The sequence below is a fragment of the Panthera tigris genome, chromosome C2 (assembly GCF_018350195.1).
Source record: "Panthera tigris isolate Pti1 chromosome C2, P.tigris_Pti1_mat1.1, whole genome shotgun sequence".
NCBI classification, from domain to species: Eukaryota; Metazoa; Chordata; class Mammalia; order Carnivora; family Felidae; genus Panthera; species Panthera tigris.
The window spans coordinates 132,881,570-132,899,370 of NC_056668.1; the positions used below are offsets into that span (position 1 = coordinate 132,881,570).

Sequence of the window (17,801 nt, forward strand, 5' to 3'; positions counted from 1 at the left end):
CAAGAAACAAGCTCCCTGAGCCTTGTAACTGGCCCTTGCACACTGGCTTGGCCATTGGTGGGGGTACAGAGGGCCAGCCTTCTAGGGAGAATGTGCTCACAGAATTCAGGAGTGCAGATGCTTGTGTGGGGTTTTTATTTAAAATTAAAATAGATTTACTTATTTAACTGGAGGCCACCCAGTTCCTCAAATACTATCAGTAAATAAGTGTTACTGTGTTGATAACCACTGTGTTATAATCCCCACTACATGAGAATACAATAAAGCATTTGGAATTCAGTTCCTCAATATCAGATCATAATCTATGAATATGTTTTGTTATTCTGTTTATAGTTTTTCTTTATCCTTGCCATTTGGTAGAAATTTAGTGTGATAACTGCCATTAAAATTATATCTCACCTTCAATTAAAGTTTGAATTAGGAATTTCATTCCAGAACAAAATGGGTCAAAGCCATTTTAAAAAGAAGGTGCTTAATATTTTGACTTAAAAGCATCTTTAAGGGGCGCATGGGTGGCTCAGTCAGTTGAGCCTCCGACTTCGGCTTGGGTCATGATCTCGTGGTTCACGGGTTTGAGCCCCGTGTCGGGCTCTGTGCTGACAGTTCAGAGCTTGGAGCTTGCTTCGTGGATTCTGTCTCCTTCTCTCTCTGCCCCTCCCCTGCTCATACTCTGTCTCTCTCACTCTCAAAAATAAAGGAAACATTAAAAAAAAAACACCTTTAAGCATTACATGTTTTATTTTATTTAATAATATTTATTTAATCTAGCCCATACAATACTTTTTTCTAAGGGAAGGGGGTCAGGTGGCCCACTTCTTATATATGTGTAGATAGCAAGAAATACCTGCTGCCTAGTAGGTAGAGAAATGCTGGTCAGATATTTTAATCATATCTTTTAAAATGGACAGTTCCACAATAAATTTGCCTTAGTAGAGAATCTTTCTTTTAAGTAATTAGTGCCAAGTAGATTGTTTCATTGGTAATCATCTGCCTTTGTCCTATAAGAAAGCTTTAAATACAGTGACTGAAGGGTCAAGGAACTGGTATATTGGAAATGTGATTTACCTCCTTTATGGAGGACTGGAAATTGGTGACTCCCTAGCCATTCTTGGCAAGCTGGCGAAATATCTAATAAATGGTAAAATCATTGAACACATGAGCTAAGAACAGTATTTTGAGAAATACGGCATCTGGATTTCCCTAAGAGGAGATCTTATTTCACCATGCTTTCAGAATTATTCAAAGGCTGAGTGGGGATGTGGATGAGAAAAACAGGAGATGCACTTCTGCCTGTATTCTAGAAAAAGATGTGAAATAGAAGTGTGACAGACTTTAAAAGAAGAAAGTTCTAAATTCCCAGGATATCACTATTCATTTTCATATGCGAGTGCAAAAATGTTTTCTAAAGACAGATGCAAATCATTTTAGCATGATCTTTTACCACTGCCTCTTTCTATTAATTAGGCAATCATCAAGAGAGAATTTGATCATGAAGGGTCCAAATAGAACAATTTTCTATTTATGTAAGGACACAGGAAATACTAAGATAGCCGTGTGGAAGATTCACATCCAGGAAACTGGTAGCAGTGGGGGAAAAAAGTTGCTTTGATTTTAGTAGGTTGGTTAAGTTGTACATATTTTTAGCAGGACGAGAAAAGAGAGAGAGAGTTGCATGCCACTATTTGAAAAGAATGTGATACAACAAAAACTATTTTTAATCTGTGGTGGGGAAGAGGAAAATGCATGCTTTTTAATGGTTATGAACTTAGAAAATTAATTCCTGCAAAGCAGAATCTTCACTGCTAGAATAGAATTTGGCTTTGCAGTTTTTGTTATGTTAAAACTTATTCAATAAGCAGAATTTTAGTATTCAGAATTCACTGCGATTTAGAGTTTGCAATAGAAATGCTAAATTAAAACCTATTTTAAGATATAACCTCCCTCAAAATTTTAAAAGAATTCTGAAGTTTTGAAATGGCCTAAAAATGTAACTCTAAAGATTTGAAATCTCCTCATGTTTTTCTAACTGGATAGATCTTTCTTAGATAATGCATTGTGTCTCTTAATGCTCATAAAAGATTCTTTCCTTGGTCAAAAGAAATCATTCCTAAGATTTTATAATTCCGCCAAATATGGCTATGGAGGAGGCTATATTTAGGAAGTTAATCTTCCTGTGCATGTATTTGGTAATAGTATAATATGTATAAGAGAGGGCTTAGACACTTTGGTGTTAGGTGCTGTTGAAATGTATACTGTCAGTATATTTCTGTCAATAGAAAAATCACAATTGGCAATGGGCAAATGAAGCATTCTGTCTATAAATGGGCACAGAGTCCTTCTTAGCCCACAATAATTAAAATGCGTGTATTATGTTTTAGGAAGAAAATCTTTTTAGAGACAGCTAAATATGCTACCTCAAAAGAAGTAATCAAATTGTGGGATTTAATTAAAGACCCTTTCATCACTCTTCTGTGAAGGCATCTATTGATACTTTGGACAAACAAAAAGCTTCTGGAGGCAAAATTTTGCATATGGAGCCCTGATTTCCCTATTGATAACTTGCTGTAAAATTAGAATTAGAAAAGGGTTTATTGGAGAAAATAGCAACCCCTCTTTAGTAAATAACCTAAGATAAACAACCTTTAAGAATGAATTTGAAAGATGACTAAGTATAAGAAAATGTTTTAAGCGCTTAAAATCAGCTCACCCCCTGCCCCCTCCTCCAGCCTTTGATTGAAATATGGTTTGTGTGGGACTCCCCAACTAGCCAGGGTGGGTCAGTCTCCCTAAAACATGTAAGGCAGGCATCTCAGTCCTTCACCCCTCGCTGGAGGGATAAGGCAAACCTCCTTGCCACTGTGGTTACTTGCCAGTCTAGTGATTTGAAGGTAGGGGTGGGGACAGGCAAACGGTCTGAGAGGGTGTGTGTGTGTGTGTGTGTGTGTGTGTGTGTGTGTGTGTGTGTGAGACATCAGGAAACCTGGTTGTGAGCACTGGGGAGGGCCAGGCAGCTCTCAGCTGTGAAGGGAGCAGGAGCACAGCAAGAGAGCAGAAGCCTGGAGGCTGGTGAGTGAGAGTGGCCAGGGGTGCGTAGATGGACACCTGGATTTCCGTCTGCTGCCTCCTCTTATTATAAGAAGGCTCTTTAGCAGAGAGCTGTTAGAGCCACCATAGCACTCACCTCTCATTGGACTTTTGTTCACAAGGAATTTTGTTTCATTGAACTCCCAGTCAGTCTTTCTGTGTCAGAAACACCCAGTGGCATGGGGCTTAGTTCAGTTGCCTCACACAACTGCTTCTGTTAGTTTTGCCCTTAAGTAAACATCAGTTCTTGTTTTTCATCACATTTGGGGAATTTTCAGCCATTATTTCTTAAAACATTCTTTTTCTTTTTTTAACATTTATTTTTGAGAAGAGTGAGAGCATGAGCTGGGGAGGAGAGAGAAAGAGGGAGACACAGAATCTGAAACAGGCTCCAGGCTCTGAGCTGTCAGCACAGAGCCCGACGCGGGGCTCGAACTCACGGACCATGAGATCATGACCTGAGCCGAAGTCGGACGCTTAACCAACTGAGCCACCCAGGTGCCCCATTTCTTAAAACATTCTTATTGCTCCTTTCTCTCTTTCCTGTCCTTCTGGAACTCCCAGCTGGTGGGACTGGTGGTGTCCTGGAGCTTTCTTAGTCTGTGCTGATTTTTCTTCATTCTCTTTTCCTTTCTGCTTCTCAGACTTGGTGGTATCAGTTGACCTATCTTCAGGTTTGTTGATTCTTTCTTTTGCTTACTCAGTGAAAATTTCATTTATTTCTTGTACTTTACAAACCTGGAGTTTCTATTTGGTTCCTTAAAAAAAAAAAAAATCATTCTTGTCTACTTACTGATAATCTCTTTTGAATGAGACATCATTTTCCTTTAGTTCTTTGTACATGGTTCCCTTTAACTCTTTGAGCGTATTTAAAATAGTTCACTTAAAGTCTTTGTCCAGGGGTGCCTGGGTGGCTCAGTCGGTTAAGCATCCAACTTTGGCTCAGGTCATGATCGCACGGTTTGTGAGTTCAAGCCTATGTTGGGCTCTGAGCTGTCAGCACAGCTTTGGAGCCTGCTTTGGATTCTGTGTCTCCCTCTTTTTGCCCCTCCCCTGGTTAAGCTCTGTCTCTCTTGCTCTTTCTCTCTCTCTCTCTCTCTCTCTCTCTCTCTTTCTCACTCTCTCTCAAAAATAAATAAACATTTATAAAATTAAAAAAAACACAAAGTCTTTGTCTAATAAGACCAATGTGTGTGCTTCCTCAGGGACAGTTTCTATTAGTGGCCTTTTCTCCTCTGTATATGAACCATATTTTCTTATTTCTTTACGTGCTGTGTAATTTTTTGTGTGTGGAAAAATAGATATTTTTAATATTGTAGCGTGGCAACTCTGGAAATTAGATTCTCTTCACTCCCCAGGGTTTGTTGCTACTTGTAGCTGCTGTTGCTTGTTTTGTGACTTTCTGTGCCAATTTTGAGCAGTCCGTATTCTTTGTCGTGAGTCAATGCTATCTCTATTCTATTAGCTTAGTGTCTCTCTAGTGATCGGATAGGCATTGATAACTCCGCCTTAGCCTTCACCTCCTGCATGCACAGAACTCGAGGGTCAGCCAGAGGTGAGAGTTTAAAGTTACCTCAGGGCTTTCCTGAGCAGATACTTAGGCCCATGCCTGCACTTGACTATCTAGATTCCCAGGACTCTGTCTGATCGTTTTAGTCAAAAGCTCTACCACTGAGCTATACCCCCTCTTTGTGTGATCTTTTTAAAGCGTTTGTTTGACAAAGCATCTCAATCCCCAAATTTTCTTCCCAAGCTTATTGGTTAGTTCATTGTTTACCCCAACAGTTATTTATTGTCCCAGGCAGCAGCTACTAGTGTATTTACTTTTGAGTGTTTTTGACAACTCCCTCGGGCAGCCGCCTCAGCTTTGGTAGAGTCCCAAGTTAGGAGAGCTGTGGCGGAGCCTGGAGCCCTTCGAGCTGAAGCGACCAGGCAGATCACAACACACAACCACACTTCCTTCAAAACAAACTCCACTCTGCTTCTTCTGGTAATGGTATCTGTACTGGGAATATGGGCTTTTTTCTTCAAGGCTCTTTGCTGAGCTGGAGAGCCGGGGATGGTGCCAGGGTAACTTATAATACCACAAAGTGGCCGGCTTTTCCTGCTGAGATCTAGCTGTTTTTTATTAAGTGTTCCCCTGGTTCCCCTGGTTGCTGCAATATTTTGGTGGTTTCCCAGTTTTAACAAAGTTGATTTTGACAGTTTTGCTAGTTTATTTGATGCTTTTATGGAGCAATGAACTTTTGGAGTTCTCTACTCTGCCGTTTTCACTAATGTCGTTTACCATCTGACTTTGATTTTATATAGGCTGCTATCAACTTCAAACAGAAACTGCTTAATTTAAACTCAGTCTAGCTCTAAACCTTTCCTGATGAATCTTTCTTACTAATATATATATATTTCTCAATGTATATATATTTCTCTCTCTCTCTCTCTCTCTCTATATATATATATATGTATATAATAGACTATGGTCTATAGGCATATCTAGAGCAATTTTATTGATTTTTTTCCAAGTTAATGTAATAAAAATTTAAGATCTGATGTCTTTTTAATACGATTCCCTTGCACAACAATAAATAAGATAAAGCTTAGAGAATCCTAACAATTGCTGCAAGGTTCAACTTTCCCAGAACTTATCTAATTTCTAAATAAATAATGTTCACTGCATCTCTTGTATGTATTATTTGATTGATGACTGTCTTATCCATCAGTCTAAGAATCCTCTAATACAAACACAGTCTCTGTTTTTATCCATCTCTGTACCCCTAACACTAGGCCTGATGCCTGGCACATAGTAGGTGCTCAAGAAACGTTAGTAGAATGAATGAATAACTATAGGGGCTGTTAGATGAAACACTATGGAGTGAAGACCTTTATGACTTGAATTATCTAGACCTTTAAAATCATGGAGTTACAGGAAATCTTCCTGGGTCAAAGAGTACATATTCAGGTTTTATCCTTAGTTTTTGTGGCTTACTTAGAAAGTACTAAACGCCATATCCTATAGGACCCATCTCTTTTAATCACTTTCTGTTAGACTTTCAGGATAAATTTTTTGTCTGTATTTAAATGAATACAAAATGCTCTTAGGTCATATGGTATCTTTAACAAAAAGAGTGAAATCTAAATTAGAAGTCTCGGGTTTTAGCATTCTGAGCCTCGGAACTGTCAGCTTTGTGAACAGGTTAAGTTTTTCATAACCTTCAGTCACCCACTGATTGTGCCTGTTCGGGGACATTGGCACAGAAAATGAAGGACGATGGACGTCCCTCTTGGCTCTGTAAGGGCCATTGCTGTTTCCAGGGAGGATAGAAGATGGTTTACCCGCGTTGTCAGTGTAAGTCCGTGATACTCTTGAAGGAACAGTTCTTACTGGGTATTAGAAGATACCTTTAGGTCTGAATTTCAGATTTTGTTCCACTTTACTTCATGTATATGGAAGTAAATATACTTAAATCTATTAAATCTACTAAATATAGGTTTTTTTGTTCCTGTCTTTGTCATTTAGTGTGAATGACCTAAGTCACTATGGTTAATTGGCATGTTTTATTGGCACACCTATTTATCTTAACCAGTTCAAGTTATGAAGATGAGCTTTATTGTTCATTTTGTTTATTGCGGTTATCCACTGTACCTTTTTTTGGTTTTTTATTAAGATCTAATTCCCATGCCATAAAACGCACCCTTTTAAAGTGTACATTTCATTCGTTTTTAGTATATTCACAGTTGTGCAACTGTCACCACTATCTATTTAATTCTAGAACATTTTTATCTTCCCTGAAAGAAATATCTTGCCCATTAGCAGTCACTCCCAGCCCCTGGTGACCATAAATTTACTTTCTGTGTCTTTAAATTGCCTATTTTGGACAGCTTATATAAATGGAATCATACCCTATGTGGTCTTTTGCAGCTGGCATGTTTTGCTTAACATAATGTTTTCAAGGTTCTTCCTTGTTGTAGAATGTAGAATCAGTACTTTATTCCTTTTTATGGCTGAATAATATTTCATTATCCAGATTTGCCACATTTTGTTTGCCCATTCATCACTTGATGGATATGTGGGTTATTTCCACCTTTTAGCTATCATGAATAATGCCACTGTGAACATTTGTATATATTTGTGTGGACATGTGTTTTTACTTCTCTTTGGATATAAACCTAGAAATGGAATCGATGGGTCATATATGGTAACTCTGTGTTTAATTTTCTAAGGAATTGACAGATGTTTTCTAAGGTGGTCCAGGTGACTGTTTAAAGTTCACAAAACAAAGGACTGGCCTACTCACACTTCTTTATTTAGAAAAAAATTTTTTAATGTTTAGTTATTTTTGAGAGAGAGAGACAGAGTGTGGGGGGGGGGAGGGTCAGAGAGAGAGGGAGACACAGAATCTGAAGCAGGCTCCAGGCTCTGAGTTGTCAGCACAGAGTCCTCTGTGGGGCTTGAACTCAAGAACCCCGAGATGATGACCTGAGCTGAAGTCGGATGCTTATTAACCCATTGAGCCACCCAGGTGCCCCTGCCAAAGCATGCACCCCCATGGAGCACTGTCTCTGGAGGGCCTGGGATATTCCCGGAAAAGGATCAGAGACCCTTATTAAACAATGACAAAAGATTGAGAGCTTTTAGTGTGCTATCTAATGTGAATTGCAAAGAGGAGGATACGCAGCATGTTTGCACACTTATTTTGCTACACACCACTTTTCAAAAGGCAGCTTATAGGATGTAACACGCTTCCATTCCCTGATCCAAGTCTGTTTTCCAAGTGAGAAACTGAGGTCTAGGGAGGCAGCCAAAGTCTCCATGTTAATTAATTTCGTAATTGCTGAGGGAGCACCTCCCACCTGCTAACCTCAGTGTTAGGCACCGGGGAGACAATGACAGCAAATATGGGACAGGCGACTCCAGCACTGGGTGAGTAGTAAGTAGAGGACAGTGCATTGAACCTGGGGCACCTGTGGATGTGACAGTAGACCAGTTGGAGAGACAGATTTTGATTCTGTGAGTAATAATTGAAGCCAGGGACTGGATGAGGGCACCCTAGGGATGAGGAGGCAAGGATAGACCATCAGTATTTAAGGGTGCACAAAGAGCAGCCCCAGATGGAGACCGAGGAGGAAAGAGGAGGAAGAATTGGGACAGGCCAAGGGCTGCCTTCTGATAGTGCAGAGAAGCAGCACAGGCCATAGAGGCGGAGGCTTGTGTTCTGAGTCCTGCCTGCCTTGCTCACAGGTTGTGTGACACTGGCTACGTGTCACTCTAATTCGCAAAGGTTTGATTCATAAAAGGGCTGTAACTGTAAACCTACTTTATCAGCTGGTAGTGAAGCCTCGATAAAGTTTGCACGGTTCGAAGGATCATACTTGGCATACACGAAGTGCTCAGTAAACATTGGGTGATAGCATCATTCTTATTATCAAGAAGAGGACTTGGAAACACCTGCCGTGTTCAGGATCACAGAGGTTGTGGGTGACCTTGGCAAAAATCCATTTCAATGGAGTGACAGTTCGAGGAGTGAGTAGGAGGTCGAAGAGTAGAGGCTGTGAATTTAGACATTTCCTTAAGGTTAGTTATGAATGGTTTGGCGGAGGACTGTTGCTGGGGACCAGGAGGACAGGTTTAGGAGAAATCGATAGGAGAGGTTTGAGCACACTTAACTGCGGAGAGTGAGAGGCTGGGGAGCTGGCAACGGTGAAGCTCAGCAAGGGCTGGGGATAATTAGGAAACAAACAGCTTAGGAAGGCGCACGGGATGGGCCCCAGAGCGAAATTGCCTTATGCCAGGACTTGCCTCAGAGCATCCAGATACCAGGGCAACTGAGACTGGCACGTTCCTGAAAATCAGGGTTCAGTGCACCATTGTGGCATTCTCTGCATAAAGAGAACATATGTCATACGTATCCTGAAAGGGCTCCTGGGAAGACAGGCAAGAGTCAGAGCATCTTGGTAAAGTCTTCTAACACCCTGGGAGTCTCCTTGGAATGCAGATTCACTTTGCAGCCATTATTAACTTAAAAGGAAAAAAAAAAAGCCTCCCAAATTTCACTCTGAACTGCAGCCATTGGCGCCTGTCCTGATTTCCCCGTGCACGGATGCATCTGCCAACACTCCCTCCTCCTCTGGTAGCCGTTGATGGGTTGTTCTTCCCGGTGTCCTGTATGAAGCAGGAGGAATTCCTACTCTCCCCCAGTCTTAGAGGGTTGGGGAAGCCCGGGCCTCCCAAAACTTACAGAGAGGGGGACGCTCTCTGTTTCCTGACACAGGAGCTAGTTGAGGTTAAGGAGCCTACTCCATGCTTGAATCCGAAGGAGCACGCGCAGCATGTGGATAGCTGGTGCACACCTCCACTGCCCTGTAGGGCCGAGTGTGCAACTCCAAGTCTAGGCTTTGTTTCCACACTGCTTTCTGGACTCCCCAAGGAAGGCCTGCATGGTACCTCCCATAGGCTCTCAGGGACTGTCAGAAGGCCGACACCTCTCTTTACAGATGGAGAAATACTGTGGGAGGCGGCTAGCACAAGGACGCAGAAGGGCCACATGATTCTGAATTTAGAGCTGGGGTCTTCCGGCCAGAATTTGCCTAGTGTGCCTCCTCCCTCAGGACCTGGAACGGGGCTCTTTGGCGATACGTGCTCCTAGTTTATTCCCTTTTCTTTTTGTCTAAAAAACATTTAATGCGGGTTAGAGTATGCTTTTGATTATTTCTCCATTTAACTTGAGGAAGTAACCTCACCGGTTCCTATTTTTGTTCCCGTCATTTTGAAGCCAGGGAAGACTTCCTGAGTAGATGGAAGAACACCCAGATTTTGAGGGAGTGCTCCAAGGGCACGAATACTTGCGGCTGAGAGAAAACAGTGGCCCTCCCTCGACTACTGCAGGCAAGAGCCAGTATTGGGAACAGCTGTGTTTAAAAGTCTCCTAATTGTTATTTATTCTGTCTGTGGATCTGCAGTCCAACAAATGTATGAATAGGACCTTTGCTGATCGTATCTCCTTGTTTTGATCAGAACTGCTGTAAATAAGGGGGCTATAGCGTACTGTTTGCTTAAATTCCTAGTGCTTTTACCACAATTCAGTGTTTTTTCTTTTGATACAGCCTACTTCAGCCTCTGTTCATTTCCAAGAAGTTGAATGTAGAGTAGTTAACCTAGAGTTCTGGAAACCCCCTGAGGGACTACGTCTCAGGTCTATGAACCCTGTCGCTTCTCTGAAACCTGAGTCCCTGGTTTTCTTATGCCTCATAGAACCCTCCTGAACTTCAGCATGTACTGAATTGTCTCAGTAAGTCTCCTCCTCTTCAGTAGTTCATGTGTCATTAATGGCATTGTTTCCAAGACCCAAGCAAGAAATCTTGGAAGGATCTTTACCTCCTTTTTTGCTCACCTCCAGCCTGCATTTGATTACTCCCATCTTCTGAGATGTGTATTCTAGTGAAGTCAGCCTGCACTCTTTCCTCTGTGTGACTGCAGGTAGGGGTGTGGGGCCTGTCTCTTTACAGGAATGCTTCTGCTTGGAATTCTCTTCATTTTGGCTAGCTCCCAGCCCCCCACCCACATGTCACATCTTCAGCAGAGCCCTTCCTCCCTGACCCCCCTTCCCAGGGAGATGTCTTTCCTTTGTCCTCTGGATTGCTATTTCTTCTTTCACTTCAATCTGCATGAAATTATTTGGTAATTTTGTATTTGCGGGTTTGACTCTTTGGCTAGATTATGGGATCTTTGAGGATAGGAATCCAGTTTGTACTTAAATATGTGTTTGGCACATGTCAGCACAAAAACTAGGGGCTGCATTTAATTGACTTGAATTTAGAAAAAGATATATGGGATCAAAGAGGAACCGTTAAATGATGCTTATTATTTCTTGGTTGATCTCTTTTTAGTCTTTTTTTTTTTTTGTCTTCCTTACTCGTTTGCTTCTCTCAGTTAGAAAGAAGTACATAAAAGTTCTGTTCCTATAAAAACAATTTAAATATAGTCTTTCTGTATCAACAGATAGAATAACCTGGTATCTAATAACTAGATAATGGTTACATTATCACTGTTCTGTCCAAACGCAGTTTCATTAACATCTGTTGACGTCATAGAGACAGGGCATCCTCTTAGAGGCTGAGGGTCCAGGTTCCAGGCCTGGTGCTGCCATTTATGACCTGAATGACCTCAGCTATGTCTCCAGTGTTTTTTAGGCTCTGTATAAGAGGAGACTAATAATACCTACCTGATAACGTTGTTTTAAGGATTAGATGAGATATTGGATATGAAAGGGTTTTGTATAGTGTAAGACATAGAGTAAATTCTGATATAGAATAACTTCTCATGTGGTTTTTAAGTTGAATCTGAATTTATATACATTAGTTAATTAGGCCTGGATTTGATAATCTGTCTACTAGTTGGTTTATGTAGTATCATCTGTAAGCATGTGTGATGTTTCAAGAACTCAGTTTTCCAAATCTTTCTCTATTTCATGTCAGTAATATCCTTTTTTGGTATTAACGCCTTAGGAATATTATTTCAACTGATTGTTCTATAAGACCATTGGACTGAAATTTTTCTTCTCACTTAAAAATTTTTGGAATTCTCATTATTTCTCTCCCATGTTTTGGATAATATTGAATTAATGGTATCATTTTTTTAAAGGTTTTATTTATTTTTTTAGAGAGAGTGTGCAAGCGAGGGAGGGGCAGAGAGAGGGGGACAGAGGATCTGAAGTGGGCTCTGCACTGACAGACTGATAGTAGCAACCCCGATGCGGGTCTGAAACAAACGAACTGTGAGATCATGACCTGAGCCAAAGTTGGACACTCAACCAGCTGAGCCACCCAGGTGTCCCTTAATGGTGTTGTTCAAAAAAAACTTGGTAATAAGATTTAGCAGTTTTTGGAGGTATTTGTTTTCATCTCGGCATGAAGACAAGAAGTAAGAGATGTTTCATGGTTATCATTATTTTGTTTGGCATTTCTGCCGAATTTTCTCTCCATCCATTGCCGTTCTCCTTTGGGAAGAGGCCTCCACTGCATAGTCATATGCTGGTTTGTATGGGGTGAGCATGATACCTGGTTGGCACCAGGATATGTAGGAGATCTAGAACATAGTCTTCCCTTGCACATGTCTTTAAGGTGTAGGAGAAACGAATTTGAGGTGTGATCTACAACTTACCGGTTGTAGACAGAATCTAAAACCCAGTTCTAGTCAAGGGGAAATCAGCCTGCCCTGTTGTCCTGCCATGTTGGCTGTGCCAAGTCAAAGGAAAAGGAAGAGCCCATTGGAATGAAGGGGTTTTTTTTTTTTCTCCCTCTTTTTTTCTTCCTTTTCTTGTTTTCCTTGTTCTATCCATTTTTTATGGTAATATGAGCTCTAAGGCAGAATTTATAGTTAGTACTATTTGGCTGTACGAATTCATAGTTTTACTTTTCCTTTAAGGTTGATTTCAGCGCCACTTCCTGGGAAGAAACCATACTAGTTACACACTGCCTCCAAGAAAATGGAATGTACCTAAGTATTGTTAGACAGGGGGAGTACTTTATAGTGGCTGCAGCTCAGGACATTCTTGGATGAAGGACTGAGAAAGAGGAGCAGAGTAGACCCAGGAGAGAAGGCCACAGCCCTCCTCTGAGATGTACTTTAATTACCTAGCAGGGACCGCCACATGTGAGAGCCTTGTCCCAGAACACTGGACATTGTAAGGATTTTTTATGTGGGGGAGGGGAAAGGGTATGTTAAAATCTCCTATGAAGAGTTTTGTCGAACATTCGTACCTAGTTAAATAGGAATCCACAGTAGGCCATCATTGAAATACATAGCACATTAATGAGGCTGAACAGTAGGGTTATACAAGGAGAAGTCTCCCTCACCATCTCGGCCCCTGCCCCTCAGTTTCCCTCCCCACAAGTGTGTGGTCCCAGAGACGGTCGATGGATGTGCCTGCTCTTCGTAGACACATAGCAGCATATGACAATAGTGTTCATCACTTTGCTTGTTTTTCACCTCACGCTACTTCCTGGTATTTTCCAAGTCGGTCTGTGAAGACTTTCTCATTCTCATGGCTGCACAGTACTCCACTGTATTGATGTATAATTTATTTGACTGGTTTCCTCTTAAGGGACATTTAGGTTGCTTTTCATCTTTGATTATTACCAAAGGATCCGGAATGAAGGAACTGGTTTTTAAATTCTCTTCCTGGTTTGAGAAAGCTGAGCTAATAAGATGTGCTGTGTTGATATGATTTTAATAGTTTGTCCCAGAAAAAAGAATAAAAGAAACTATGTAGACTCTCTGTTTCCAAAACAATAGAAATCACATCTTAAAGCTTAAATGCTTAAAGCAGAACTAATAAGGACCCAAGAACCACAAAAATGGTCTAAAAATGTGCGGCTTCAGTACGTCTATGCAGGCAGCTACGCCCAGGTGTATGTACTATGGAAGAGTTGAGCATGTGTAAGAGATGTTGTTGGTGTCGCGGTCCGTGAATAAAGGAGGGAGCTACTGCGCAGGCAGACCTTTGTGTCCTCTGAAAAGACCAAGCAGTGATAAAGGAGACCTAGATGCCAGCAAACTTCAGTGATCCACACACAGTTCCAATACAGCACGGCCATTGCTCTATGGGCTAAGTGCAGGCACTGTGGCAGCACGTGCTCTGGAGCGACGTCTAACTCAAGTGTGGCAGAAACAGGAGAGGTTTACCCCGAGGGGGGGCCTGCTAAGCTGAGCCTTGAAAAATGTGTTTGGGGTGCATAAGTTAGCTATGGGGTGGAATAGTGTAGGGACCGTGTTCTCAGGGAGGAAACAGCAGCATGCCCAGAGACCATCTGGTCCATTGGAGGAACTTCAAAGTGTGTCTGAAGTGGAGTGGGGAGAGGAGGCCTGCAAGGCGGTCCCGGGTCAGGATATCCACAGCTCTCTGTGAGAAGTAAGGAGTTGGGACTTAGCAATGGGAGGCCACTGATACTGGGTGTGTGAAGTAACCTGCCTTGTGTTTGTAAGATCTCATGCTGACTGCCAGGCAGAGAAGGAGCTGGGAAGGGACGGGAGCTGGGAAGGGAGCTGTTGCAGTCATCCGAGTGAGGGGCGATTGCTGGACACAGGTGTGGAGGCAGAGACACAGCCCTCTGGTTGTTTAGTTAAAAAAGAATTAAAAACCGTGCATTTAATACACACATCTTTATGAGCTTTCCGTATTGTTTCTTTGAATAAACCTTAGAAGTGGAATTGCTGAGTCAAAGGAAATGAGATTTTAAAATCTTTTAGTAATGTAGTCAAATCGCTTCCGTAAAGGCTTTACCAATTTTCAGGTGCGCTGGCAATTTGGACACTGCCAGCTCCCCACAGCTTTACCGTCACTGAGTGTTACCGTTCCTGGGAATGGACATCAGTCTAATAAGCGGGAAATACATGTCTTTCCTCTGTTTTAATTTGTTTCCATGAGTACTGGTGAGCTTGAAGTTTTTTCATGTTTACCTATGAATTATATTTCCACAAATTGCGTATTCATGTTTTTATTTTTCTCTTCAACCGTTTATCTTTGCCTTTTTGATTTCTAGGGGCTCCATAAATGTTTAACCCTTTGTCTTTTATATATATTGCCCCTATATGTTCTGATGTTCTTCTAATTTGTTATTCTGCTTACTTTTGTTCAGGTTGTTTTACTGAGCAGAAAGATTGTGTTTAAATGCAATAAAATGTTTTGCTCATGCTTTCTGCCTTTAGTTTAGTACCCAGAAAGTCCTTCCTCAACCCTGGGTTATATAAATATTGGAATTCGTATAAAATATTCACATTTACTTTCATCTTCTACCTTTAAATGCTTAATTGATCAGGATTTTTTTGGTGTGAGATGTGTTGTGGGAATCTACCTTTTTAGTTCCCAATGGTTAAAGAAAAAAGTTAAAATCTTTTCTGAAAGCAAAAATCAGGAACCCTCTCCCAAGTCTAGCAAAGAATTTTTAGGCAGTTTGTGTGGGGAGGCAGTCTCAGAGACTGGATTTAGAAAAATTGGTATTTTTGAGGATTTTGATACTATTTTACATGGTCAAAAGAATCCAATACATGGGAAAGTTCAGCTCATAACATATTGCCCACAGTTAATACGAGGTTGCAATCTGCATTTCACCAACTCAGAGTTATCCTTTCTCTTTGACACATTAATTAACGTTGGAATGACTTTTCAGATGGATGGTGGCTCTAATCTTTGTGTATTCATAGGTTCCTTTCTACACAGGACATCCAAGATGACCCATTCTCTTGACTAAGGCAGAGGCAATAAGATCAACACCAAAGATTGTAGAGTCTTGACCCTCAGTGCTGAAGCAAAGCCTCAAAATGACTCAAGAAATCTTAGACAATAAAATGCCACAGTCCCTGACATTCATCATTTTGGCAGCAAGATAAACATTTTCTAAACTTTTAGAAACAAATATATATGTGTACACACACACACACACACACACACACACACACACACACACATTAACACTCTGGAGCTTGATTTATTTTTTCCTGAGAAAAAGCACTGCCCTGTTGTGCCTGTTTAGGAGAGAATGAGAGAGGAGTCTGGTGACAGGACAGTTTGTACATGCCCTCTGGGGCTGTGCTGTTCCTTTTAGTATATGCCCTTGGCTCTCCAGTGAAGCCTTGCTTCCCAGGAAGTGCTCTTTGCAAGAGTCTGAGGTGTGGTTTGGTGGCTTTCAGGCCACCCAGATGCCATGTGTATCTGTTTGATAAATTCTGTGGTTTGTCTGTTCTGTGTTTTGCCATCTTGTTTAAGAAAAAAAAAGGAAAAAAGCAAGCAAGCAATGATATGTTAAATGTTTATCATTTTACATGAATTTATGGAGAATCTAAGTGTAATTGCACTCCTGAAACAACTAAAGGAATTTTCTTGAGGTGATTTGGTCTTTTTTTGAGGATATAAATATCAACTATGAAACCGTACGTTAAGATTTTCTAAATACTTTTTTTTTTTCAGCGCGCTAAGCAATAGTTTTTCAAAAAGAAAGGCTATAATTGGCTACTCTTTGCATATCTGAGATCAATAAGAGAAGGTGTATTGGAAAGTCATCCTTTTTTAAATTATGGCACAGGTTTTCTGCTATTATCCAAGTAGAAGTATTAACCCTTAAATCTTATCTTTATAGTTCAGGCTTTCCAGCGTCAGCTAGATTTGGGGTTGGATAGGTCTTTATTGTGGGGGCTGGTCTTTGTACAATAGGATGTTTAGCAGCATTCCTGGCTTCCACTCCCTAGAAGATAGTAGTATTCCCCCCACGACCAGGGCAATTAAAAAATGTCCTTGCAAACCTTGTAAAATATCCCCTTGGGGGGCATATAATCCCTGGTTGAGAACCACTGTTGTCATCAACGCAGAGAAGGTGAAGTTGGTCAGATCAGGAATTAGTTCTCTTCAGGGCAGTAATAGGCCACTGGAAGAATCCCTTTACCTGGACTTCAGTGGAAAAACAATGAAATCTCATAGCACTGAAAGACACTGATTAAACTAACAAGTTTCAATATAACAATATTGAAAATGAAATCAGTGAACTGAGACCTGAGGATAGACTTGAAAATCTGGGAGGTTATTTTCTAGAAAGACTGATCTGATGTGGGCTTCAGTTGATTCCAGGCAAAGGACAGGAATCATATGGCACTTCTATGGTAAATCAGTTATGGCCGTTAAATTTAGTTGTTTGCTGCGCTAATGGCATAAATCAAAGAACAGGATGCTTCTTTCCGAAAATATCCTCCTGCCCTTCTAAACTGTGCTGGCTATGCAAGATTTGCTGGCCTTCTGTGGATGGTTGACCTATTCAGATGAAACACCCACCTGCTGTGAAAAATCTGGAAAATCAACCAAAGCCTGTAACAAAACCCTTACTTGGTTGTGTGTTTTAATGACTACACGTTATACACTTGGCTAGAAATTAGTGGTGTGTGTTTTCCTCTCCTATGGTTCAATTTCCACTGTTGCCGATTTTTAAAGGTGCTTCCTTTTTATTAACACTGGTAGTACAGGTCAAACAAAAGATAAAAGAGCAGACTCAGTCTCTAGCAGAGAATCTTAATTTTAGGATATATATACATACATATAATACATATATAATATGTATATATTATACCTATGTATTTATACATACAATATGTATATATAGGATATGAATTATTATATATGTATAATGTATGTATATATGTATTATATATGTATATATATCATATGTGTATAATTTATGTAAGTGTATAATATATACAAAATATATTACCATTTTATGTTGGATTTTTTATAGTGTAATAGAAATTACTTTATGAAAAATAGGTCTGAAAGGTGGCAATTGATGTGTAATTTGATGTTCCATATTCAAATTTAGTTGTCTTACATAATTTTGAGTACTGCTTTCAACCTTAACTGCCTATCTAATGCAGTGTGTTAATTCATTGTTAAATATATTTTTATTAACTACTTAGCTGGAGTGAATTATAAATCCCCTGCCAAAAACATTGCTTTGCTTATATTGGACAAGCGATTCGTCATGTTTGGATCTGTTTTTAAAAAACATTTTGATGATTTTAAAAAGCTTTCAGATAATTACATTAGGGATGAACTGTTTCTACACTGTATAAATTGCCCCTTAATGCATTTTTAAAGGACTGTAAAATAATAATTAGAACTTATAATTATAGTCAACTTTCAGTGATCATTGCTAATAAAGGAAAGAAGAGGTATTGTAGAAAA

General features: G+C 40.4%; 1 protein-coding gene across 5 annotated transcripts in view; it reads left to right on the top strand.

Annotated features, from left to right (window-relative positions):
* Positions 1-17,801, top strand: part of PLCL2 (phospholipase C like 2) — a 194,259-nt gene that overhangs the window by 40,194 nt on the left and 136,264 nt on the right. The window contains exon 1 of one of the 5 annotated variants that reach the window (XM_042998656.1): positions 5,659-6,427. The exons of the other annotated variants lie outside the window; for them this stretch is intronic. Within the exon in view, the coding sequence (XP_042854590.1) occupies positions 6,350-6,427 (78 nt within the window). The 5' untranslated portion in view covers positions 5,659-6,349. Of the gene's footprint in view, positions 1-5,658; positions 6,428-17,801 lie in introns of those variants that run through there. 5 annotated transcript variants of the gene reach the window in all.